This window comes from Dipodomys ordii, unplaced genomic scaffold (genome assembly GCF_000151885.1).
Source record: "Dipodomys ordii isolate 6190 unplaced genomic scaffold, Dord_2.0 Scaffold123, whole genome shotgun sequence".
NCBI classification, from domain to species: domain Eukaryota; kingdom Metazoa; phylum Chordata; class Mammalia; order Rodentia; family Heteromyidae; genus Dipodomys; species Dipodomys ordii.
The window spans coordinates 218,885-243,821 of NW_012267339.1; the positions used below are offsets into that span (position 1 = coordinate 218,885).

Consider the following 24,937-nt stretch of genomic DNA (forward strand, 5'->3'; position numbering starts at 1 on the left):
AATATACAGAAAATGGCATTTTTATTTTAATGGTATTTATTTATGGCTTCTAATAGATATTCAACAGGACCACTAGGAATATTGATCAAATGCAGAAACACTCTGCAAATGAACTTAGCTTTCACAATAAATGAGAGAAGTTTCCATTTAAAACCCAGAAGTTATCTCTTAAATTGGGAGAAGGAACACAATAAGCCAGGAATAATTATTCCCTAGCCTAGTTTCTCTTTCTCTTTTAAATTTTATTCTGTCTATAGAATTGGCTTTTCTGAGAAATACATATGTTTGGAATTACCAAGTTCCTTAAAATAAGGAATTTCATATGTCTCCAAGTATCCTAATTTCTGAATGCTAAATGCTTAACTCTGAAATATGGAGACAGATGAGATGGAAATTCAAAGCAATATTACAATTACTTTACAAAGCACATTGCTTTTATCTGTTCTTTGTTATTACTGCAACAAATGAGTTTGCTTAAACACTTTCCTGATTTAAATTCTTTTTAAGTTATATTGGTATTATCTTTAACAAGATATTATATTATTTCTGGTATTGTCTTTAACAATAAGACAGTTTATAATTCAACATGTCAGTTTATATGAGTGCAAATAATCATCCCTTGCATCATTCTCCCCCAACTCCATCCATCCCTTCAAGATTTTAATACTTAATGTGACTTCGCTCCTTATTTTATGATTTTTGCTCTGTTATTTTATACTTGTTCTAGCTGAAAACTAGAACTTCTTGTATTACAGAAGAATTGTGGATACTTAGGTGATATTAAATTGGGCATTAAATAATAGATGGGCTTTGATTTAGGATTGCCTAACATGGAAGGCTCCTCACACATTAATGAAGTGATATTTTGATAATTCTATTAATTCAAATTTCTACTACTCTGGAACTAACAAGCTTATATTTAAACCGTGCTTAAGATCTGAAGTTAGGGCTAAATTAATGTCTCAAGTGGTAGAGCTAACTCTTGGATAACAAGAGTTAGGCCCTGAGTTTAGTCCTCCATTATGGGAAAAAAGTGAGGAAGAAAATCCTAAGTTAATTCACCATTGAGAGGAAATGGTTTGTTACTGTTTTCTTAAGGTAAAAGAATTTTATTTCTAGAATATGAAGTGGTACATTTACATCACTTGAGCATCATTGTATAACAAAATTACCAGTTTTTTTAGAATAGCATGTTAATATAATTTTAAGTTTTGAGCATACAGAAATAAGATCCATGTACATAGTGATCTGTTTGAAAAATGTATATGAAAGTTTAAGGAAATTCTGTGTTAATGCGTTAGTGAAGCCGTAACTCTACTTTCCAAACACTTTAATATGCTTATGAACTGTGTAGGGTTGAATTTTAAAATTCACTTTTAAAAAATAATGTCCTGGCCAGGCACTGATGGCACATGCCTGTAATCTTAGCTACTCAGGAGGCTGAAATCTGAGTATCACAGTTCAAAGCCAGCCCCAGTAGGAATGTCCACGAGACTGTTTGTCTCCAATTAACTACCAGAAAACTGGAAGTGGCTCTGTGGCTCAAGTGGTAGTGTGCTTGCCTTTAGTTGAAGAGCTCAGAAACGGTGCCAAGGCCCAGAGTTCAAGCCCCCCAACCACCACCAACAACAACAAAAAGTCCTGAGTGTTGAACTTAGTCACCGTGACCACCTTCATACATAGACCAATTTGTGCTATCAAACTGTAATTGATGTTAAGAACTTGATGGTGGTGAGGAATATTAAATACTTGAATTGCTAAGTCATAGTTAACCTGATTGTTCCAGTTGGTTAAGATATTTATGAATTACTAATCTACTTTTAAAAACTAAGTGGAAATTAGACAAAATAAATTTATTTAGCCTAATTTATTTAACTCAGTATTGACTTTTGGCATTTTTCTGGGCTAGAATAGCTGCTCCAATGTTGAGAAACTTGGACTTACTCCTCATCTGAAAAATGGTGGTAACAGCCTTTTGAGAATAGATCTGCTAGTCATTATTCATAAGATTTGAAAAACATACATCCAGTTTTTCTTATGGCTGTTTTACTCAAGCTTTTACTAGTTGTGTTTAACTATTATAAATTAAAATGTCACTATTACAGGAGAGTTCCTAATCTATTGAGGGAGTGATCAGAACACCTAAATTGAAGGTTCCAGCCATTTCTGTGCTGACTAACCCTGCTCACATCATTAATTCTCTTGAGCCTTACTCATTTGTAACTAAAACATACTATGTCAAGAGGAATAATTTATGAGGAATATATGTGATAATATATGGTCATTATTGTGCAGTAAAAATAACAATAAAAATGTGGTATGTTTAAAGTGAGCAATCTGTGAGCAATCTTGTTAGCACAGACTGATAGTCTTAATGCCCAAACATTTTATATTTATTTTTTTAATTATGAATTTCCAATAGATGTGCTACACAAAAGATGGAGCATTGTGTCTTCACCAGAAAGAGAGATCATGTTGGTGAACCTGAAAAAAGATGCAAAGTATGACTTAGGTGAGTCACCATGAGATTCTTTTTTTTTTTCCAGTTCATCATTTTATTAGTCAAGGCAAGACTCTTGAACTACAATGATAATTTTTAAAAAGCAGTTCATTTCATAGTAGTACTCTGGTAGTCACACACACATATACACTAACTGGTAGAGTATTCTGGATATTGAATTTCCCCTCATAATTTTGTATAATGCCTGTTCATAATCTGGAGTATTTTGAAAACTATGAATTAGAGATATTAGATATTAGAGATATTTGATGAACTCTTACAAATGTTGACTTTAAAAATGAAGATTATACAAAAGCACAACAAATTTAACACATCTTGAAGAAAATTAAATTGTAACTCAATAATCTACCTTTTCAAATATGACTAAGAAAAAAATTGCATTAGTAATGACTACATGTAAAAGAAATTATTAACTGAGTGAATTTGGAAAGAAAAGCTATACAGTATCATTGCACTCTACAAATGTGCAGCTTTGCAAAATGTGCCCATACTGAAAACACTCTTGCACTGAGGTTTCCCAAGAGGTACAGCAAGGCTGCAGGGTATCTGGTCTGTACCAACAGCATGTGTCTTCAGTACAGGCCTTTACTGTGCCAGCCACGATGCTCTTGCAAAATCCATTAATATAAAAGACTTTTAGGGCTGATAGGTGAGACTATGATCGATTATGTACATGTTGAGATTCATTTCATGGTCAAGAATTTGAACAAGTTGCTGGATGGATGGAAGGTGACCAGATTACAGTTTAGACCATACAGGTACATCATCCAAAGTGATCTAAAATGCACCTGTTGATATACACTGGTTCTCAATCATGTTGCTCAAGAAGAAAACCATCAAGCATGCATAGACCTTGTTTTCTTGGCCCCACTGCCAGATTCTAGGAGCTTACATGCCAAAGAAAGCAAAAGGATCTTTGCCAATTGGTATTATGCCTATTAATACTAATATTAATACTTATATTACAATAGTACAATCCTTACTATGAGGATTGAGAGGGAAAAAACGCTATATGTCTATAAATTGGTTGAGGGAGGTAATTTTCTCCTTCAATGTGGATGTCTGGATATTACTGGCTGATAACCCATATGTACTCCCCCGCCAATACCCTCAAGAAACACAGATCGGGAACTTGAGCAGGGGCCCCATGGCATAAGTCATCTTCAGCCTCTTTTGCTGGGCACGCTGCCCAGCTTGGCTGAGGCTTCACTCCAGGCCACCACCGACACTTCCACCAGGAGCAGCCAGGAACTGCATCTTCACAAGCACGGCTGCTAGGCTCACTATCATGAGATTCATGCAATGAGAAATAGAAAATGTGGGCCTGTTCTTGGGCTTGAACTTGGGACCTGGGCACTGTCCCTGAACATTTAGCTCAAGGCTAGCACTCTACCATTTGAGCCATAGCTCTATTTCCAGCTTTTTTGGTGGTTAATAGGAGCTAAGAATCTCAAGGACTTCCCTGCCTGGGCTGGCTTCAAACCTTGGTCCTCAGATCTCAGCCTACTGAGTAACTAGGATTACAGGCATGAGCCATCATTGCCAGGCTTCTATTGTTTATATTAGATATTAATCCTCACAACTTTGTTTCAAGAGGACTAAGAATTAGTCAGCAGAAGCACCGGTATCATGAAGCTCTTTTTTTTTTAATGTTATATTTTACAGGATTTCAAATTATTGGTGGGGAGAAAATGGGAAGACTGGATCTGGGTGTGTTTGTCAGTTCAATTACCCCTGGAGGACCAGCTGACTTGGACGGATGCCTAAAGCCAGGTATTATACATTTTGGTCATTTCCTAAGTATGCCCTAATTCATGAATTGCACACAAGGCAAAAGTGGAACTTAGATCAAACAAAACTAAGGAAAGAATGTTATTTCTAAGATTTATTATGAATTTCTATGTTATTGATTATCTCTTTTCCCAGGAGACCGTTTAATATCAGTGAATAGTGTGAGTCTTGAGGGCGTTAGCCACCATGCTGCAGTTGAAATTTTGCAAAATGCACCTGAAGATGTAACACTTGTTATCTCTCAGCCAAAAGAAAAAATATCCAAAGGTAATGTTATTAATATCTTCTAGCTATGTGTTCTTTTTCACTATTGCAAATACTTTAATATATTGACCCAATAAATTATACTTAAGCTGCTCATTTCCTTTTTGGCAATTTAGTTTACACTTATTTAATTTTTATACATCAGTGCACATTTCTGTTTATCAGCTCCAAAACACTGTCTCATTCCTCTTGATAATAGATGTGAATTCATTTGGGCAAATATGATGTCACTTAAGTGAATTAGTTGGTTTGTTCTGTCTTAGTCCAAGGGGAATTAGAACTTGTTATCATTGTATAATTGATATGGTTCCTATATTAGTTGTCTACAAAGTCCTGTTCAAATTTGTATTTTATTAAAAGATTAAAAAACAAATTTTTTAAGTAAGACCATTTTTTCTCAGAATCCCCACCCAGCATATGTGGAAAGAGTGAGACTCTTATCAACTACTAAAAAGCTGGAATTGGAGCTGTGGCTCAAGGGTTTATGGGGGGATTATACATCAGACTGGAGAGAGCAGTCACATGAGAAAGATTTAAAATACTGAGTTTGAGGCTGTGTTACTACTAGCTATATGAATCAAATCCTCTAGAGCCACAGTGTTGTTATTTAAAGAGGCTTCAGTGGTCTCTGATCAATACAGAGTTGCTAAGTCAGTCATTGGTAGGACAGACAACACACAGAGAAGCTAAAACTAAAGCAGAAGCCCAGGAGCCATCCACCTGCAGCTAACATGCACTAGGAATCACATTGAGTCCAGGGTCAGACTATCCCCACCATTTGAGCAAAGCCTTCCAACTCATTACCTCACTGTGCTCAAAGTTCTAATGATGGCATGTTTTATAGACTATGAATATTAAATGATAATGAATATGAAGATATAATACATGCTTGGTACATATTGAGTACTTTAAAATGTCATTAATAATTTTTGTTTTGGTTTGGTTTTTCTGTGGCCTTGGGGGGAAGGGCAGGTAGAACTCAGAGTCTGGACTCTGTCCCTGAGTTTTTTCCACACCATCTACCCTTGAGCCACAGCTCCACTTCCAGCTTTTTAGTAGTTGATAAGAGTCTCACTCTTTCCACATATGCTGGCTTTGAACCATTGCCTTCAAATCTCAGCCTCCAGAGTTACTAGCATTACAGTCATAAGCCACCAACACCCAGCTTAATAGTGAAATTAGCTGAAATGAACCTGCAGACCTATGGCCACCTAATCTTTGATAAAGGAGCCAAAAATTAGGGTGAAAGAAAGACTGTCTCTTCAGTAAACTGTGCTAGCAAAATTGATTAAACATCTGTAGAAAACTAAAGTTAGATCCTTATATCACCCTGCACCAGAATCAATTCCAAATGAATCAAAAACCTCGAGGCAAAAGCAGACACCCTGACAGGAAGGAATAGGAGAAACTCTAGGTGAGAATTTTCTTTATAAAGACCCTGAAGCACAACAAATCAAAGAAAAATTGGACAAATGGCATTGCACTAAACTGCAGAACTTCTGCATGGCAAAGGACATAGCTAGCAAGATCAGTAGGAAGTCCAGAGATTGGGAGAAGATCTTCACTAGGCATACAACGGACAAGGGCCTCATATCTAAAATATACTTAGAACTCAAAAAATTAAATCTCCCAAAACAAATCCTTAAAGAAACAATCGCCTGATTAATAAGTAGGCTAAAGACTTCTCTGAAAAGGAAATAAGAATGGCCAATAGACAGATGAAGAAATGCTCAACATCTCTGGCCATAAAAAAAAAAAAAAAGCAAACCAGAACCACATTGAGATTCTACCTCACTCCAGTTAGAATGGCTATTATCAAGAAATCTATAACAACAGATGCTGGAAGGGATGTGGCCAAAAGGGAATGCCACTACACTGTTGGTGGTAAACTTGTTCAGCCACTCTAGAAAGCAATATGGAGGTTCTTCAAAAAAGTACACTATGACTCAGCAATCCAGTTTCTGGGCATTTACCTAAATGACCACCAACAAGGCCTCACTAAAGCTACCAGCACCACTATATTTATCACAGTATCATATACCATAGCTAAGATATGGAATCAACCCAAATGCCCCCTCAGTAGATGAACGGATCAAGAAAATATGGTATATATACACAATGGAATTCTATGCCTCCATCAGAAAGAATGACTCTGCTCCATTTGAAAGGAAATGGAAGGACTTGGGAAAAATCATATTAAGTGAAGCCAGACCCAAAAAACCATAGGTCTCATGGTTTCCTTTATTTGTAATAATTAGTATACGTCTAGCGTAATCTTAGCAGATGAGCAGAATAGCTCAGTAGCTATGCACATATGACATAAGATGATGCTAAGCGAAATGAATCCCAAAATATGGACACAAAAGGTTTTTCTTGGTTGTTGTTGTTCTCTGTACTATGTGATTTTTTTCTTTTGTGTTTTTTTTCCTCCTATGGTTTATCTCCTGTTGTCTTTGTATTCAATTTTGGTACCCTGGGTATTGTATATACATTTACCTGAACCAGGGAAGGGGAACAACAAAAAGGTGAAACCAAAGGACAAAGTAGGAACCCATGCGACAGCAATACTCACAATATGTTGGAAATGATCTGTACAACTTTGGGGGGGATGTTGGGGGGAAGGAAAGTAGGAGAAAAATGAGGGAGGGAATAACAAGTTAGACAATAATGTCATCATTACCTTACTTGGGTAACTAACCGCTCTGTACATCACCCTAACAATAAAAGTAAAATAATTTTTTAAAAGATTTCAGGAAAAAATAAGCTGAGAAGATTGGACAGTAAATTTTAGACATAGATTGAGTGGGGGGGCAGGGGGAGGATGGGAAGGGATGGGAAGTGGAAACAAAGGAGGAGGCTACAATGCTTGATAAGAAATTTACTCATTATCTCGCCCATGTAATTGTAACCCCTCTGTACAGTATTTTCACAATTTAAAAAAAAGTAAAAATATTCATCATAGTTATAAAAAATTAGACATAATTTTAGATGCTTATGTAAATTAAAATCTAATGTCAAACATTTCATCTATATTTTTTATTTTTGGGTCCGGTTGTGGAGCCTGAACTCTGCTGGGCGCTGCCCCTCAGCTCTTCAGCTCAAGGCTAGCGTTCTACCACTTGAGCCACAGTGCCACTTCCGGCTTTTTTCTTTTTGCTTATGTGGTGCTGAGGAATCGAACCCAGGGCCTCGAGCATGCAAGGCAAGCGCTCTACCACTGAGCCACCTTCCCAGCCCATTTCATCTATTTTTGAATTTTATATTTTTCCTATGTTGTAAAATTCATGTTTAATGTAGAAAATCATTTCTAAATTTACATCTTTACTATACCTCTTTTCTAAGACATTAGTTTTCAAAAAAACATCCTTCCAACTGGGCACCAGTGGCTCACACCTGTAATTCTAGCTACTCAGGAAGCTGAAATCTGAGGATCACCATTCAAAGCCAGCCTGAGCAGGAAATCTCCAATAAAGCACCAGAAAACTGGAAGTGGCACTGTAGCTCAAGTGGTAGAGTGCTTGCTTTGAGCTCAAGAGCTCAGGGACAGCACCCAGGCCCAGAGTTCAAGCCCCGTGACCACCACCAACAACAACAAAAATTCCTTCTAGGGTGACATTATTCAAGAAACATTGTATTCATTACCTGACTAAAGGAATTGTAACACCTTTATACAACTTAATAATAAAAATTTGTGTGTGTGTGTGTGTGTGTGTGTGTGTGTGTGCGCGCGCGCATGCACATGTGCACACACGTTGCTTCTGGGGCTAGACCTGGGAACTATCCCAGATCAAGGCTAGTGTTCTGCCTCTTGAGCCACAGCACCATTTATAGCTTTTTCTGAGTAGTTTATTGGAGATAAGAGTCACACAGACTTTCCTGCCCAGCCAAGCTGGCTTCAAACCATCATCCTTAGGTCTCAGCCTCCGGAGTAGTTAGAATTACAGGCATGTACCACCAGTTTCTGGCTAACAATAATGATTTTTTTTATTATGAATTTTTACAAGTTAAAAAAAATCTTCCACTCAAGATTATATTTGCTGGGCAACAAACGATACTTCATTGGTTCCAACTTTCTTCTTCTTATGAGTTCTTATGAGTGAGCGATTTCAATTTTTATTTCCCAGACTATATACTGAACAAGGGTATATGTGTAAACAAAAGCATATGTCAGTGACTTACTGTGCTTTTTGTTGCTTATTAATTTTTAGTGCCTTCTCCTGTGCATTTTGCCAATGGGATAAAAAACTACATAAAGAAGCCTTCCTACATGCAAGACAATACTACGGATTCTTCTCATGATCACCATTGGCCACGTGGTACCCTGAGAAACATCACAGAAAGTGCCTTTGGGCTGCCCGGGGGCTTGAGAGAAGGAAGCCTTAGTTCTCAAGATTCTAGGACTGAAAGTGCCAGCTTGTCCCAGAGCCAGGTCAATGGCTTCTTTACTAGCCATCTAAGTGATCAAACCTGGCAGGAATCACAACATGGCAGCCCTTCCCCATCTGTAATATCCAAAGCCACTGAGAAAAAGAGGACTTCCTCTGACAGTAACCGAAGCAAAGCTAAAAAGCCAGGCATTTGTGATGCAACTGATAACTCTGACCGTGGAGATTCAGACATGGATGAAGCCACTTATTCCAGCAAGCAGGAGCATCATGCGTCAATAAAGGCATAATCTAATATCAATGATTTTTTTTTAATTTAACATAACAAACAGCAGCAAGTATATTGCAGAGTACTATAATCTACTAAACTGTTTGCATGATTCTAGAAAGGAAAAAAAATAGCTTATATCTTCTGCTACTAACTGCTACTGCACACTATCTGCTAACTTTCGGAGAAATTAGAGGCTTTGCATACTAAATCAAATACTATACTCAGATTGCAATTGATTACTTACAAGGTGGTCATCTATTTAACTCATATTAGTAAGAGAACTTTAATATCTGAAAATTTGTTCCTGAATAATTCATGTAATGGACAGTTGAATTTACCAGTTATAGCATAAGTTCTTATGAAATCCTGAACAAATAGCTGAAAGAAAAATAGAACCTCACATTAGCAAGCACTTTTAGAAGCACTTTTAGAAGGTTTTAGCCTTATAAATAGGCCTTCACTGCTATCCTTATGTGTATGCTAAATTTGTAAACATAAACATGAAGTCCATTCATCTTAGAGGCTCAGGTTAAAGCCACTGCTTTTGAGATACTTTAATTTTTAAAGAAAATCTAAATACTTTATAAACTTGGAAATGTAAGCATTGGGCAAGGATTATAGAGAATCTAATTTGTAAGTGGGTCCTATTTTTCCATCTGCTTTATCTAGCCTGTCTGACATTTGAAACAGACATCAATTTCTACAACCATAAAATATGAGTGCATTAGACTACATGCTCTCTTAAGATTCTATAATTCTTACATTTTTGAATACACTCTGTTCCTTAATAACTGCTTTTTAAATTTTTTTCAACAAAATACATATTTGTCTTCCAGCAATAATTTATTTTGACTCTAACAAGAAATCCTTTTTTTTGTTTGTTTTTCTTTGTTAAGGATTCTTCCTCCTCAATGAATACATCCAACAAAATGAATTTTAAATCTTTTTCTTCATCACCTCCTAAACCTGGAGATATCTTTGAGGTTGAACTGCCTAAAAATGATAACAGCTTGGGGATAAGTGTCACGGTACTGTTTGACAAGGTTTTCAAATGTTTCCTCTTCTTTGTTGCAGCAGACTAGTATATGCCAACTTACTAATTGAATTATTTTGCTTTAGAATGGACACTTGTCAGATATTTTCAAATTTTAAAAATTGAGTGCTCAATTTCTCTGTGTGTGTGTGTGTGTGTGTGTGTGTGTTGTGTGTGTGTGTTTGTAGGTCCTGGGGCTTGAACTCTGGGCTTGGGCTCTGTCCCTGCACTCTTCAGCTCAAGGCGATTGCTCTACCGCTTGTGCCACAGCGCCACTTCCGGTTTTCTGGTGGTTTATTGGAGACAAAAGTATCACGGACTTTCCTGCCTGGGCTGGCTTTGAATCATGATCCTCAGATCTCAGGCTCCTCAGTAGCTAGGATTACAGGCAGGAGCCACCGGCACATGGCTTAAATGCTTAATTCAAAAAAAAGAAAAAAAAGCAAGTTAAAATTGAGTAAGTCATTTCTTCTTGTGTTTGAAAAAAATCAAATCAAATATTTGATACTGGTTTAATCTGAATAGAAACCATACAAAATATAAAACTGATTATTCTTTGTATAGATTTGACAGGTTTTTTTCATAAGCATGGAATAATGAGATGATACTTCTTTAAACTACATTATCATTTATCACATTCAAAGAATATTGATAATTGTACAAAGCTGTTTAGAAACATAGCAGAAACTACTACATATATAGAGATAAAAAACGAAACCTAATTTTCTGACACATTTAAAAATGTAATATTTTACATTTTTAATCTTGCTCTTATTTCTTTAGCGTTTTATTGTCTCTATGGTGAGGGTAGATAAAAGTTGCATTTTCATAAGAGATAAAAAAACTGATTCATAAACTGCTTTTCTACCAAAGACTTTAAAAAAAAAGAGAAACTTCTTTATTGATTCATGGTGTTTGCTTTCAGATTCACAAATATGATTTCAAATATATTAGTCCAATCTACTGTTTTTTTCTGATAATTATGTTCTCTCACTAATTTTGCATAAGTGAATTTTCCTTTCTGCTTGCTTACAATGCATGATTGTAGACTTAAAAAAGGAAGACTGACTCCTCATATAGTCAAGATCCAGTATATTTTCACTTTCTGAACTGAATCAATAAATACTAAAGAGAAACTTTTTTAATATCTGGGAAATGTAGCTAACAATATTCTTTTGGTATTAAAATAATTGCATAGGAGCTGGGTAGGTGGCTCAGAGGTAGAGTGCTTGCCTTGCATGCCTGAGACCCTGGGTTCGATTCCTCAGCACCACATAAGCAAAAAGAAAAAAGCCAGAAGTGGTGCTGTGGCTCAAGTGGTAGAGTGCTAGCCTTTAGCTGAAGAGCTGAGGGACAGCGCCCAGGCCCAGAGTTCAGGCCCCACGACCGGACCCAAAAAAAATTAAAAAATAAAAAATAAAATAATTGCATAGACAGAAATAATGCTTCTGTTTTGTCTGATGACTTGAATACCTATTCTGGGGGTTAGATTTGAAGAAGAACATGCAAAAGTTACATATTACTAAATGTTATTTTGTCAATTTCTATTTAGGGGGGTGTGAATACTAGTGTCCGGCATGGTGGCATTTATGTTAAAGCTGTTATTCCCAAGGGAGCTGCAGAGTCTGATGGCAGAATTCACAAAGGTATGATACTTAATATGTATATAGAAATTACATACACAAATACCACAAGAAAGAGAAAATTACAAAGCTGGTATAGACTTTTTAATTTGTAATATGAAATAGGAATATATTCAACCTTAAAACTGCATCTTAAAACTCCTTGATGATACAAAACTCTTCCAGCTTGTGTTTTATTAGAAAATATCCAGATAGTGATTCAGTAGATGTTTTTCAGCTCCTAATAAGTAAATTGCCAGAGAATTTAAAAAGTGACAGTACCCTTATAAAAACATGTCCACATTTCTAAGAACTAACTAGGGATTTGGCTTGTTTCTCCCACTTATTTCTCCATTATCTTTTCTCATGATTTAAACTGACTTTTATAAAGATATAGTTCTAGCCATATAGTGGCACATACCTGTAATCCTGAGGCTTACAGGAAGATCTTGAACAGGAGGTCAGCACTTTCTAATATATACATGTATTCACAGACACACATATATTCACACAAATATATGTGTATATATGTATATATAATTCTGAGTGTAAGATTAGCCAGAGAACTGAGCAGTAAATTAAATAATATGCTAAAGAAACTAAGCCGAGCATTGGTGGCTCACGCCTGTAATCCTACCTACTCAGGAGGCTGAGATCTGAGGATAACGGTTCAAAGCCAGCCCGGGCAGGAAAATCCGTGAGACTCTTATCTCCAGTAGTCCACTAGAAAACCGGAAGTGGCGCTGTGGCTCAAGTGGTAGAGTGCTCGCCTTAAGCTGAAGAGCGCAGGGACAGTGTCCAAGCCCAGAGTTCAAGCCCCACGACAGACCAAAAATAAAAAAGAAAGAAAAACTATTCAACACAGTTTTGCAATGCATCAATCCTCAAATTAATATGAAATACAATCACCAGGTATTGAAGAACTTGTTTGAACTTTTATGACTTTTTTCTCTTAAAATAACTGCCTTATTTATAGGTGATCGCGTGTTAGCTGTCAATGGAGTAAGTCTAGAAGGAGCTACTCATAAGCAAGCCGTGGAAACACTGAGAAATACAGGACAGGTAATAAAGCACACTACCAACTTGTTAAGGTAACTTAGAAGAACATAAGACTGTGTGAATAAGTGCAATCTCGAGACCTCTAAATTTGTTCAAGAAACCAAGCTTGATTTTTATAACCATTTTGGTTTGTTTGGGCTTTTTAAAAATTTTTTGTTTTGTTTTTTGATTTTTTTGTTTGCTTGTTTTGGCTTTTTTGCTGCCCTGGCATTTGAACTCAGGGCCTAAGTGCTGTCCCTGAACATTTTTACTCAAGGCTCTACCTCCCTACCACTTGAGCCACAGCTCCACTTCTTTTTTGTTTGTTTTTTGTTTCTTTTTGCTGGTCGTGGGGCCTGAACTCTGGGTCTGGGCACTGTCCCTCAGCTCTTCAGCTCTAGGCTAGCACTCTACCACTGGAGCCACAGCACCACTTCTGGCTTTTTCTGTTTATGTGGTGCTATGGAATCGAACCCAGGGTCTCATGCTTGCAAGGCAAGCATTCTACCACTGAGCCACCTTCCCAGCCCCCACACTCCACTTCTGATAATCCTCAGATCTCAGCCTCCTGAGTAGCTAGGATTACAGGTGTGAGACATCAGCACCTTGCTTTGCCTTTTGTTTTTGCATCCCAAATTTAAAAACAACCACAACAACAACAAAAACCAGTATTATGCCAGGCACTGGTGGCTCACACCTGTTATTCTAGCTACTCTGAAGCCAAAGATCTGAAGATTGCAGTTCAAAACCGGCCAGGGCAAATAAACAAGTGTTATGACAAGAGTTTTTCTATTGAGGAAGCTGGTATTCTGTCATATTTTAGCCCTGATATTACTAATGAGGTCTGATGAGAGATGGAGTATTCTTAAATGTTTCATAACATGTTTGTGATATCATTATAATATCTTCTAATAGTTTTTGTTTTTATTTATCCTTTTATATGGAAAGTAATTTTTTTCTTTTTTTTCACTTGCTTTATGCTGTGGTGAACCAAGTAGTTACTTTAAATTTTTTCAATATAAGATGATGCTAAGCTAAATGAACTGCAAGATAGGGAAACAAGAGATTTTTCTTTGTTGTTATTGTTTTTAGTTAATATGTGAAGTTATTTCTTTTTCTTTTTTCTTTCTTATTTCTTTTGTCCCCCTATGGCTTTTCCTTTGTCACTGTATTTGATTTTGGCATCTTGTGTATTGTATATACATTTATCTGAGTTAGAGAAGGGAAGGGGAACAACAAAATGGTGAGACAAAGGACAAATCAGTGCAACAGCAATACTCATAAGATATGTTGGAAATGAACTTTACAACTTGTAGGGGAGAGAAAGTATGAGAGAAACAAGGGAGGGGGTAACAATGTTTGACAAGACATGTACTCACTACCTTACATATGTAACCGCAACCCCCTCTGTACATCAGGGTGATGTCACCTTGACAATAAAATTAAATTTTAAAAAATGTTTTATATTTTGATTTCCCAGTACCATGTAAGCAAAAAGAGAATAGCCAGAAGTGGCACTGTGCTCAAGTGGTAGAACGCTAGCTTTGAGCTGAGGAACAGCACCCAGGCCCAGGCCCCATGACTGGACCCCCCCAAAAAAAATGTTTTATATTCTTACTGTACAAAAATCCTAAAATTATCTATTTTCTGCTCTTCTATTTTTCTAGATGGTTCATCTATTGTTAGAAAAGGGGCAGTCACCAGTATCCAGAGAGCATATTCCTGTAACCTCACAGTGTACCCTTCCAGATCAGAAGACCCAAGGTCAAGCCTCAGAAAAAGTGATGAAGAAAACAACTCACATCAGAGACTATAGCTTTGTCACTGAAGGTCAGGTGTTGGCTACTAATAATACTGTAAAATTATTGCTAGGTTATTCAAATTGTAGTCTTTATATACTAGATTACAAATCATGCACTAACTTTATTATTTTTGCAAATAAATAATCTGTTGCAGAACTTTTCAACTTCAGGTAAGGGAGGGGAGGATGGGTAGCGGCAGAGTGTGGAAGTGGGGAGGAAAGGGATCATGGGACAAAAACAAGGAAGGGAAGAGGTAACAATTATCACAATTAGTGTACACATGGCCTTACTCATGTAACTATAACCCCTTTGCACAGCATCTTAACAATAAAATAAATAATAATCTGTTGCAGCTTCACACTGAATATAAAAACAAACATTTGCAGCTCATTGAATAGTTAAGTCTTTGGATAATGAAGCTTATATGACTACAGGCATTTAATAATGCCTAAGATAATTATAAAGTAAAAATTAAATTTGGGCTGGGAAAGTGGCTCAGTGGTAGAGTGCATCGCATTCATGAGGCCCTGGGTTCGATTCCCAGCACCACATAAACAAAAAATGCTGGAAGTGGCATTGTGGCTCAAGTGGTAGAGCCCAGTCTTGAGCTGAAGAGCTGAGGGACAGTGTCCAGGCCCAGAGTTCAAGTCCCACGACCAACAAAAATAAATAAATAAATAAATAAATTTGTAAGGAAAAGATAGTATAAGTTAATATGAAGCTTGCCCCTTAAAGTTCTATATTTCTCTTTAACTTTTATGAACTCGTGACAGTTGACTTGAATAGAAATTCACCTAGAACCCAAATACTAGTCATTCTTCCAAAATCTGCCAGCACATGGAAAAAATGACTGGCTGGCAGTAAAATAAGAAAGTTAGAAAAGTAGCAACGAATTTTTTCTTTGTGTTTTGGTACCAGTTTTGTGCTTGAACTAGGTCTAGATGCTGTCCCTGAGCTTTTGTGCTCAAGGCTAACCACTTGAGCCACAGCTCCATTTCCAGTTTTTTGGTAGTTTAGATGATAAAGAGTCTTACAGACTTGTCTACCAGGGATGTCTTTGAACTGAGATTCTCAGCTCTCAGCCTCCTGAGTAGCTAGAATTACAGGCATGAGTCACTAGTACCCAGCCAATAATGAGTTCTTCATAAGGCTAAATACATTCATAATACTAGAGTGCCAGCTATTCTGAGATTCTGGTACCAGCCTCTTAAGGCAAATAATATTCTTTACTCTAGAAATGATTGGTATGCAGTCATTATTTCCCTTTTAATTTAAATTTTTATTTGATTACACAAATGTTAGCAATTCTGATTCAATCCCAAAAATAAGGAGTAAAAATAGTCTACTCTGAATTGCTTTTTTTCCTGATTATGAAAATAAAATTCATGTATCTTAAATAATCACACTATCCTTTCCCACTATTCTGTATGTTCTTTCCCCTGCCACATCAAATTTTCTCTTTTATTTTTCTTGTGATAATTTTATTGGAATGACATTGGAACTTGTCTGGATTAAAATTAGTCTTCACAAAATCTCACAGTGTCAATTTATTTTCTCATATCCTAGCCTAACCTTTTGCTATTGTCATCATCATTCTCCATTGGATAGCTGAATTTCTCCTGTTTGTTTTCTTTCCTAGAGTCTCCCTCTTCCAGTTTTGTTTTTTGTTTTTATTATTACGCTATCTTTTTTTTTAACACATGGGATTGAAGAAAACTTCTGTTTTCATAACTCCTCTATGCAAGCAATTTGTGCAATTCATTTACTAAGTTTCCTTAGTGAAAAGAAGAACATGGGGTACTACAAAAATATAATGAGTATACATTAATATATGGTGATCTTATATCTAATATACAGAGTATATCTTAATATAAGGAGTATATCTTAATATACGGTGAAGTCGGCTTTTTAAGTGTGTTTACGGGGTTAAAGGTGTGGCTTATGTGGTAAGAGAGCCAACCAATGAGTAAAAGCAAATGCCAGCTACTTAGTTCCTAAATCCAGGTCTCCAACAACAACAAAAAAAAAAGAATGTGTGTCTAAAAGTGTATATAGATGCTTTCAAATATTTATAAATATTACATCTCTTTTTCTCTAGAAAATACATTTGAGGTAAAACTGCTTAAAAATAGCTCAGGCCTGGGATTCAGTTTTTCTCGAGAAGATAATCTTCTACCTGAGCAAATGAATGCCAGCATTGTAAGGGTTAAAAAGCTCTTCCCTGGACAGCCAGCAGCAGAGAGTGGAAAAATTAATGTGGGAGATGTTATCTTGAAAGTGAATGGAGCCTCTTTGAAAGGACTGTCTCAGCAGGTGGGCTCCCAGGATTTCAATAAAGGTGTATTGGCTTTCAGGGAGGTTTCATAATTCTGGCTTATCTGAGTTTTCATTTATCATTCATGGTCCTCCAGGACGTCATATCTGCTCTCAGGGGAACAGCTCCAGAAGTATCCTTGATTCTCTGTAGACCTCTACCTGGTGTGATACCAGAAATGGACACTACTGTTTTGGTAAGATCTATAAAAATTAATTTCTGATTTTTTAGAATATCAATTTAGTGATTTGCTAATTCAGCTTAATTGATTCATTGTGGTTCACCTTGTCTTCTCCCACCTTTAAAATTCTAGAATGCTAGATTTCAGGAATTTGTTTTCTAAGCATAAAGTGGAAAAAAAACAGAAACAAGGCTTACAAAACTTTATTTTTATTTATTTATTGAACCAAACAAGCAACAATCATTCTCATTCTGACCTTGTTTGGCTAACAGTTAAGGTGATTTAAGATTTTTCAGCTTTTTTTTTTAACGTAAAGCAATAGACTAAATATTCAAAATCTATTTTGAGGTTGATTTACTAATTGCATAGTGACAGTCAGGAAGCCAGACATCCAAGACCACTAATATAATTAAAATAAACTTACCTTTGCCTTGGATACTTCAAATAGCTTCACTACTAATGAATGTTTCCTGGATCTGGAAAACCAGAAGCCTTGATCCCTGTAGTGGGGAAAGAAGAAGTTTTGGGGAGACATTAATAGGAAAGTAATTTTTTTTAGAAGTTGCATTGAAAGTAGAATTTTAAGAGACTAGTTTGATAGAACAGGGCCCCAGATGAAATGAACTTGGTAAGACTTTTGGGAGGACATCAAGTAATGTAAATTTTCAGAAAACAATTTTGAAATATTTACAAGACCTTTATAAACATCTCATGTTAGGGGTTGGAGGCATGCTTAGTTGGTATGTCATGTCCAATAGTGTGAAAAATTACAAAGAAGAAGTAACTTAAGTAAAAACTCAGGTATATTTCAACAAGTTTTCTTAGATTTCTGATATTGAACAGGTGTATTTTTACTTGTTTATACATTTAACACTGTATCACCCCAATCTTTTTAACTGTGTCCCTTACAGACCCCACTTCACTCTCCAGCACAAATACTTCCAAGCTGCAGTAGAGAGCCTTCTCAGCCATCATGTTTGGAGCAAGGCACCAGCTCAGATGAAAATGAAATGCCTGACAAAAATAAGAAACAGTGCAAGTCCCCATCCAGGAGAAATAGCTACAGTGACAGCAGTGGGAGTGGAGAAGATGATGTAGCGAAAGCACCAGCAAAGATATCAGACATGATCTGGAGTTCAGCTTTGCATCAGACTCTAAGTAACATCGTGTCACAAACACAGAATCAGCATGAAACATCCAAGAGTCAAGAAGACACCATTCGTACCATGTTTTTCTGTCCTCAGAAAATAGCCATTAAACCAGAATTTGAGAACAGGTATTGTCAATGTTATATGCAACACTTAAAGCAACTGGTAATGTTAGCAGCAGACACGTCAACATTAATGTCTTTAAGAATGCAATGTGCTGCTCAATGTTGGTGGCTCACACCTGTAATGCTAGCTACTCAGGAGGCTGAGATCTAAGGATCATGGTTCAAAGCCAGCCCGAGGAGGAAAGTCCATAAGACTCTTCTCTCCAATAAACTACTCAGAAAAAGCCAGAAATGGCACTGTGGCTCAAGTAGTATAGTGCTAGCCTTGAGCAAAAGAAGCTCAGGGACAGCACTCAGGCCCAGAGTTCAAGCCCCAGCCCCAGGACTGGCAGCAAGAAAGAGGTGGTGGGGGGGGTTTGAGGAGGGAGGAACAGAGGAAGAATGCATTGTGCTAGGTACTGATAGCTCATACCTTTAATACTAGCTACTCAGGAAGCTGAGATCTGAGGAACAAGGTTCAAATCTAGCGCAGGTAGAAAATTCCATGAGATTCTTTTCTTTTTTGGGGGAGGGGGTCCAGTCGTGGGGCCTGAACTCTGGGCCAGGGCGCTGTCCCTCAGCTCTTCAGCTCAAGGCTAGCGCTCTACCACTTGAGCCACAGCGCCACTTCCACCTTTTTCTTTTTGCTTATGTGGTGCTGAGGAATCGAACCCCGGGCCTCAGGCATGCAAGGCAAGCGCTCTACCACTGAGCCACCTTCCCAGCCCTTCCATGAGATTCTTATTTTTAATTAACCAGCAGAAAGTTGGAAGGGGAGGTATGGCTCAAGTGTTAGAGTACCAGCCTTGAGCAGTAAAACCAAGCAAGAGCTCAAGACCCTTTGGTAAAACCCCAATTCCAGCCCCCACCCAAAAAAAAAAAAAATTAACTGTGTCTGTGAACTTCAGAATGGTTAAACAAACAATAACTCTGTTAAGCTGTCTAGCTGTTATGACTGACAGTTTTAGTTAGTAAACCATTAAGATCTCTAGCTCCAGTTAACATGTCTTACTTCTCTTTTGAACATATTAACTAGTAATTGAGAACATTGCTTCTCAAGACTATTTAAATAGCATATATATATGTATGTATATACATATATACACACATACATATAAATATATAGTGATACAGTAGAAGATTAGAGAACTACAAAGGGAAGTCTGGGCAAGTTTGCAAATGTCAGGACAGGCAATAGGGAAGAAGTGACTGGCAGCATAAAAGCCAACAGTGAAAAAGATATCTGCCTTTAATAGTTACACCTCTTTTTCATTGTTTGCTTGAATATTTGTGTGTATCTAGGTTCAACCATATTTGTTCAAGTTTTTTTCTCTATTTTATCATTCATAGTAACCACTGAAGTAAGACTTTATTCTTAATTAACTTGTCTAACAGTCCTTACACAGCTTAAGAAACTTCAAAATTGAACCTGGGTAGAGAATAAATATTTGTAATCTAGCAAATAACAGACATTGATTAAACTCTAAAAGGTAGCTAGAATCTCAGTCAAAATTCAAATAAGAATATTTGTTTAAGCATTTTCTGTTGTGGCCATATTGTCATTCGAATGAATTTGAACATAGTTTTGCTTCTTTGTTGCTATAGCAATCCTCCCTCTCCTCTACCACTGGAAACAACTCCTGGGCAAAGCTGTCAACCCCAATCAGAACCCACTTCTTCTAATTCGATGGGTAAAACCTATACACATCATTCCTCTGAATTGACCACACAAGAAAACTTGACAACTTTGACAAATGACTTGAAAAAACATTCTGAAGACTTGGAGCTTGTGAGTTGTTTTCCTCAGCGGGAAGAAAAATAGTGCATTTTTTAATGACGATGTAGACACATACTGTTTTCCTCTAGTTAGAGAAAAAAGCTGTCTTTTAGAGTAGCTTCATATTTACAGCTAACACACCTACATCTAATAAATGGATAATATATCTAATATGTTTCTCTGCTAAGAAATTAGGGAAAGTAACAAGAAGATCTGACACAGATCTGACTCTACCACTGCCTTGCTTTGTTTGGCAGATAGTAAAGAGACTTATACAGATTATTCATTTAGAAACTATTATTTTTGGCTTGTTTCTCAAATTCCAGTTGATTATTTGGTTTCTAGCATTTGAATATAATTTTTTGTCTTCCATGTTATCTTTGGAATCTATTTATATTGTTGTAAGAACTTCTACCTACAAATCAATCTTGAAACTCAGATTTCTGAGTTTAACATCCTTTATATGGATAGGAAGCTAGCTATTTTTAGTATTATTGGTTATTATCCAAATATTGAATGTTTATTGTAGAAAACTTAAAGAGAAAAAAATGTTAAAGCCACTTATATTATTACTCACCCCCAAATCATAAGCATTGAAAAATATCTTTCCAGATATTTTGTTTACCTGTAACTGTGCATATATATGTGTATGAATAGCTTGTTTCATTTTTAGCAAGAATGAAGGTAATTTTAAAATAATATTCTTAGAAATCTGTCATTAAGCAACTTTAACATTTCACTTAAATCTATTCTTTTATTCATTTATTCTTTTATTTATTCATTATTTATTTATTTATTATTAGTCACTGGGCTTTAACTCTGGGCCTTGGTGATATCCCTGGGCTCTTTTGCTCAAGACTAATGCTCTACTACTTTAAGCCATAGCTCCACTTCCATTTTTGAGTGGTTAATTGGAGATAAGAGTCTTATAGGGACTTTCTTTACCAACACCCTGCTACAGTTAGGTCTTTAAAATTTGGCTGGGCAATGCTGGCTCATACCTGTAATCCTAGCTCTCAGGAGGCTGAGATCTGAGGATCATGGTACAAAGCCAGCCCATGCAGAAAAGAGCATGAGACTCTTTAATTAATCACTAAGAAGCCAGAAGTAAAGCTGTGGCTCAAATGATAAAATGTTAACCTTGAGCAAGAAAAGTTTAAGGATAACACCCAAGCCCTAAGTTCAAGCCCAGGACTAGCCCATAAAAAGAAAGAATGGAAGCATAAGTATGTCCTGTCTCTGCTATCTCTAGACAAACACACAATGTGGTTAGCAATGTGGTTGAGAGAAGGGAGCATTCTGTCAGAGCTGGAAAGACTTGTTCAATTGAAACTTTTGAGATTTGGTTTCTTCTGTATGAAGAAATTAACAATAATAAATGTACTGTTGTTGTTGTTTTTTTCTAGGAAGTAGAACTCCTTATTACTCTAATTAAGTCAGAGAAAGGCAGTCTTGGTTTTACAGTAACCAAAGGCAATCAGAGTATTGGTTGTTATGTTCATGATGTCATACAGGATCCAGCCAAAAGTGATGGAAGGCTAAAACCTGGAGACCGGCTCATAAAGGTGAGATATTTAAAAGGAGAGATTTGTAAAATGTGAGTCTTAGTTCATCTTTGTCACTGGAGTCACATACAGCAAGGTAATTTTATTAAATTTATGAATTTTGTGTTTTAAAAAGATGTTTATTCTGCTCACAATTTTAGAAGTTTAAAAGATATCAGTTGGTATCTACACAGCATGCTGAAGACATCATGGTATCATAGTGGGATCATGTGTGATAGGAAGAGATTATATCTCAAAACAGGAATCCAAATATGCTTCCTGAGTCCAGAAGGGCTGATGACTCATACCTATAATCCTAGCTAATCTGCAGGCTGAGATCTGAGGATCACAATGCAAAACCACCCCAGGCAAGAAAGTCTGTGAGACTCTTATCTTCAGTTAGTTACCAGAAAACCAGAAGCGATGCTATGGCTGTAGTGGTAGAGCACTCGCCTTGAGCTGAAATGCTGAGGGACAGTGTTCAGACCCTAAGTTCAAGCCCCATGACTCACAAAAAAAAAAAAAAAAGTTGCTTCCTGAGAGCAAAATCCCTCAGGGCACTTTCCCCATCCACTTTCCCCTTGGTTCACTATATTAAAGTCCATATTTGGGATCAACCCAAATATTTGAGGGACAAACAAACAACTGGCAAATGATAGTAATGACCAAGGAACAAACCAGGTTCAGTATCTTTCTTCTCCAAAAGTAGAAACCTGTGCAGTTAACTGTTGAGGAAATTTGAAAGTCTCTGTAATCAGTTAAAGCATGTAAAAAGTGTCTCAAGTCACACATATAGGAAGTTTCTTCTGAAAGGATGTATTAGCAAAACTATGATGCATACTTTAGGGACTTTATTGCCCTAGTGATTTCTAAAATCTGCTTAGGAAGATAATCTAATAAATCAGAAAAGAGAGAGTTGGTAGAATGAATCCATAAGTCAGGAAAAAGGAAAAAACAGTATTTGCTGTGTATCACTTGCTGGCTACTATATTATGTAAAAGCTAAGATATTATTCTTTCTTAGCAATTTAGCTTTCTTGTTCTAAGAATTATAATTCTAGTTTGTACCTTTCATTTTTTAGGTGAATGATGCAGATGTTTCAAACATGACTCACACCGATGCAGTGAATATGCTCCGAGCTGCTCCCAAGACAGTCAGAATAGTTGTTGGACGGGTTCTAGAATTACCCAGACTGCTGGTGTTGCCTCATTTGCTACCTGACATCACGTTAACATGCAACAAAGAGGAGCTGGGTAATGAAGCATTGTTCAGTGAGATTTTCTTGGCTAGATTCAAAATACTCTTACAACTAAGAAAACAATTATTTTCTATTCTTTGTAGGTTTCTCCCTATCTGGAGGTCATGATAGTCTTCATCAAGTAATATATATTGGTGATATCAATCCACAGTCAGTTGCAGCTATTGAGGGCAATCTCCAGCTTTTAGATATCATCCATTATGTGAATGGAGTCAGCACACAAGGAATGACCTTAGAAGAAGCTAACAGAGCATTAGACATGTCACTTCCTTCTGTGGTACTGAAAGCAACAAGGTAATGGCTTTGTTTATATGTCTGTGTGCATATCAGGTTGTTGATTATATTTATGTGCACCTATAGGATTACTGAATTGGCAATTCAGACTTAGTAAAGTTAAAATGGACATCATGGAAAGCAATTCTAAGAACATTGAGTGGCTAAGTGTTTGAGACAAATTTCCAACCAACAGGGCAGTTAACACATTTATCAGTTAGAATACTTTCTAATGTAAATAAGAGAAAGTACAATTCAACTTTGTTTAAATTGTGTGTGTGTGTGTGTGTGTGTGTGTGTGTGTGTGTGTGTGTGTGTGTGTGTGTGTGTGCGTGCGTGCGCGCACGCGCCAGTCCTGAGACAGACTCAGGGCCTCAGTGCTCTCTCGGAGTTCTTTTTGCTCAAGGCTGGCTCTGCACTATTTGAGCCATAACTCCCATTCCAATTTTTTTGTGTGTTGAACTGGAGGTGAGAGTATCTTGGACTTTCCTGCGGGGCTAGATTTGAATCTTAGTCTTCAGATCTCAGGCTCCTACTCAGGAGGATTACCGATGTGATCACTATACCTGGTTGCTCAAAGTATAAAAATAAATGGTCATGAGTTGAATTTGGATCAGGGTTCTGGTTTTGTTTCTTTTTGATTTTTCCATTCTCTTCCCTTTTTATCATGTTTTTTGTTTGGTGTGTGTGTGTGTGTGTGTGTGTGTGTGTGTATGTGTATGTGTAGTACTAGGCATTGTAGTACTAGGCATTGGACTCGGGGCTCTATAATTTGAGTCATAACTTAGCCCTATGTTATATTTTGTTTTGTGATAGGGTTTCACTAACTTTGCCTGAGCTGATACTGAATTCTCACTTCCCCTAGTGTATTACAAGAGAAGAATGCTATAAAGCAGCCTGAAAACCCCATGGTTTTATCACACCCTGTTAAGAGAGCCTGGTTTAGTTTGGTTTGGAAGGGGATTGCTTCATTCCTCAAGAGGTTGCTGCCTGCAACGGGTCCTTGAAAAATGGCCTAGAGTGCAGAGCCTTGACCTTGGGACTTCACAGCAAGAACATAGAAGAATGCTTAGGGCCTGTGGCATATTGCCTCTCCCACGTTGTATATCTTATGTGACCTCCCTTTCCCTCAAGTATCAGCAACAATAAGATTGTACACTAATCTCTGTTCCCAAAATACTTATTGGTTACTTTTCATATAATCCTTTGAATATAGGTATTTTATCTAGATTTTCTCACTTTAAAAGTACACTGGGTGCCGGTGGCTCATGCCTATAATGCTAGCTACTCAGGAGGCTGAGATCTGAGGATCGCGGTTCAAAGCCAGCCCGGGCAGGAAAGTCTGTGAGATGCTTATCTCCAATAAACCACTAGAAAACCGGAAGTGGTGCTGAGGCTCAAGTGGTAGAGCGCTCACCTTGAGCTGAAGAGCGCAGGGACAGTGCCCAAGCCCAGAGTTCAAGCCCATGACCAACAACAACAAAAAAAGTACTTGTCAAAAACTACAGTTAGAAAAAAAAATTGTGAGTGGCTAGGTGCTGGTGGCTCACAACATCAGTCATGATCTTGTAATCGTGCTTCTCAGGAGGCGGAGACCTGAGGATCCCAGTT

At 37.1% G+C, this 24,937-nt stretch overlaps 1 protein-coding gene and 1 pseudogene across 1 annotated transcript in view; one reads left to right on the forward strand and one right to left on the reverse strand.

Moving 5' to 3' along the window:
• Ptpn13 (protein tyrosine phosphatase, non-receptor type 13 (APO-1/CD95 (Fas)-associated phosphatase)) overlaps nucleotides 1-24,937 on the forward strand; it is a 143,744-nt gene that overhangs the window by 88,438 nt on the left and 30,369 nt on the right. The window contains exons 20-34 of the mRNA XM_013029811.1: nucleotides 2,423-2,512; nucleotides 4,187-4,294; nucleotides 4,448-4,579; nucleotides 8,785-9,245; nucleotides 10,129-10,260; nucleotides 11,818-11,911; nucleotides 12,864-12,949; nucleotides 14,593-14,755; nucleotides 16,826-17,040; nucleotides 17,139-17,237; nucleotides 18,134-18,498; nucleotides 20,080-20,263; nucleotides 21,658-21,816; nucleotides 22,877-23,048; nucleotides 23,137-23,347. Of these exons, the coding sequence (XP_012885265.1) occupies nucleotides 2,423-2,512; nucleotides 4,187-4,294; nucleotides 4,448-4,579; nucleotides 8,785-9,245; nucleotides 10,129-10,260; nucleotides 11,818-11,911; nucleotides 12,864-12,949; nucleotides 14,593-14,755; nucleotides 16,826-17,040; nucleotides 17,139-17,237; nucleotides 18,134-18,498; nucleotides 20,080-20,263; nucleotides 21,658-21,816; nucleotides 22,877-23,048; nucleotides 23,137-23,347 (2,671 nt within the window). The remainder of the gene's footprint in view (nucleotides 1-2,422; nucleotides 2,513-4,186; nucleotides 4,295-4,447; nucleotides 4,580-8,784; nucleotides 9,246-10,128; nucleotides 10,261-11,817; nucleotides 11,912-12,863; nucleotides 12,950-14,592; nucleotides 14,756-16,825; nucleotides 17,041-17,138; nucleotides 17,238-18,133; nucleotides 18,499-20,079; nucleotides 20,264-21,657; nucleotides 21,817-22,876; nucleotides 23,049-23,136; nucleotides 23,348-24,937) is intronic.
• Nucleotides 3,158-4,152, reverse strand: LOC105995895 (annotated as a pseudogene).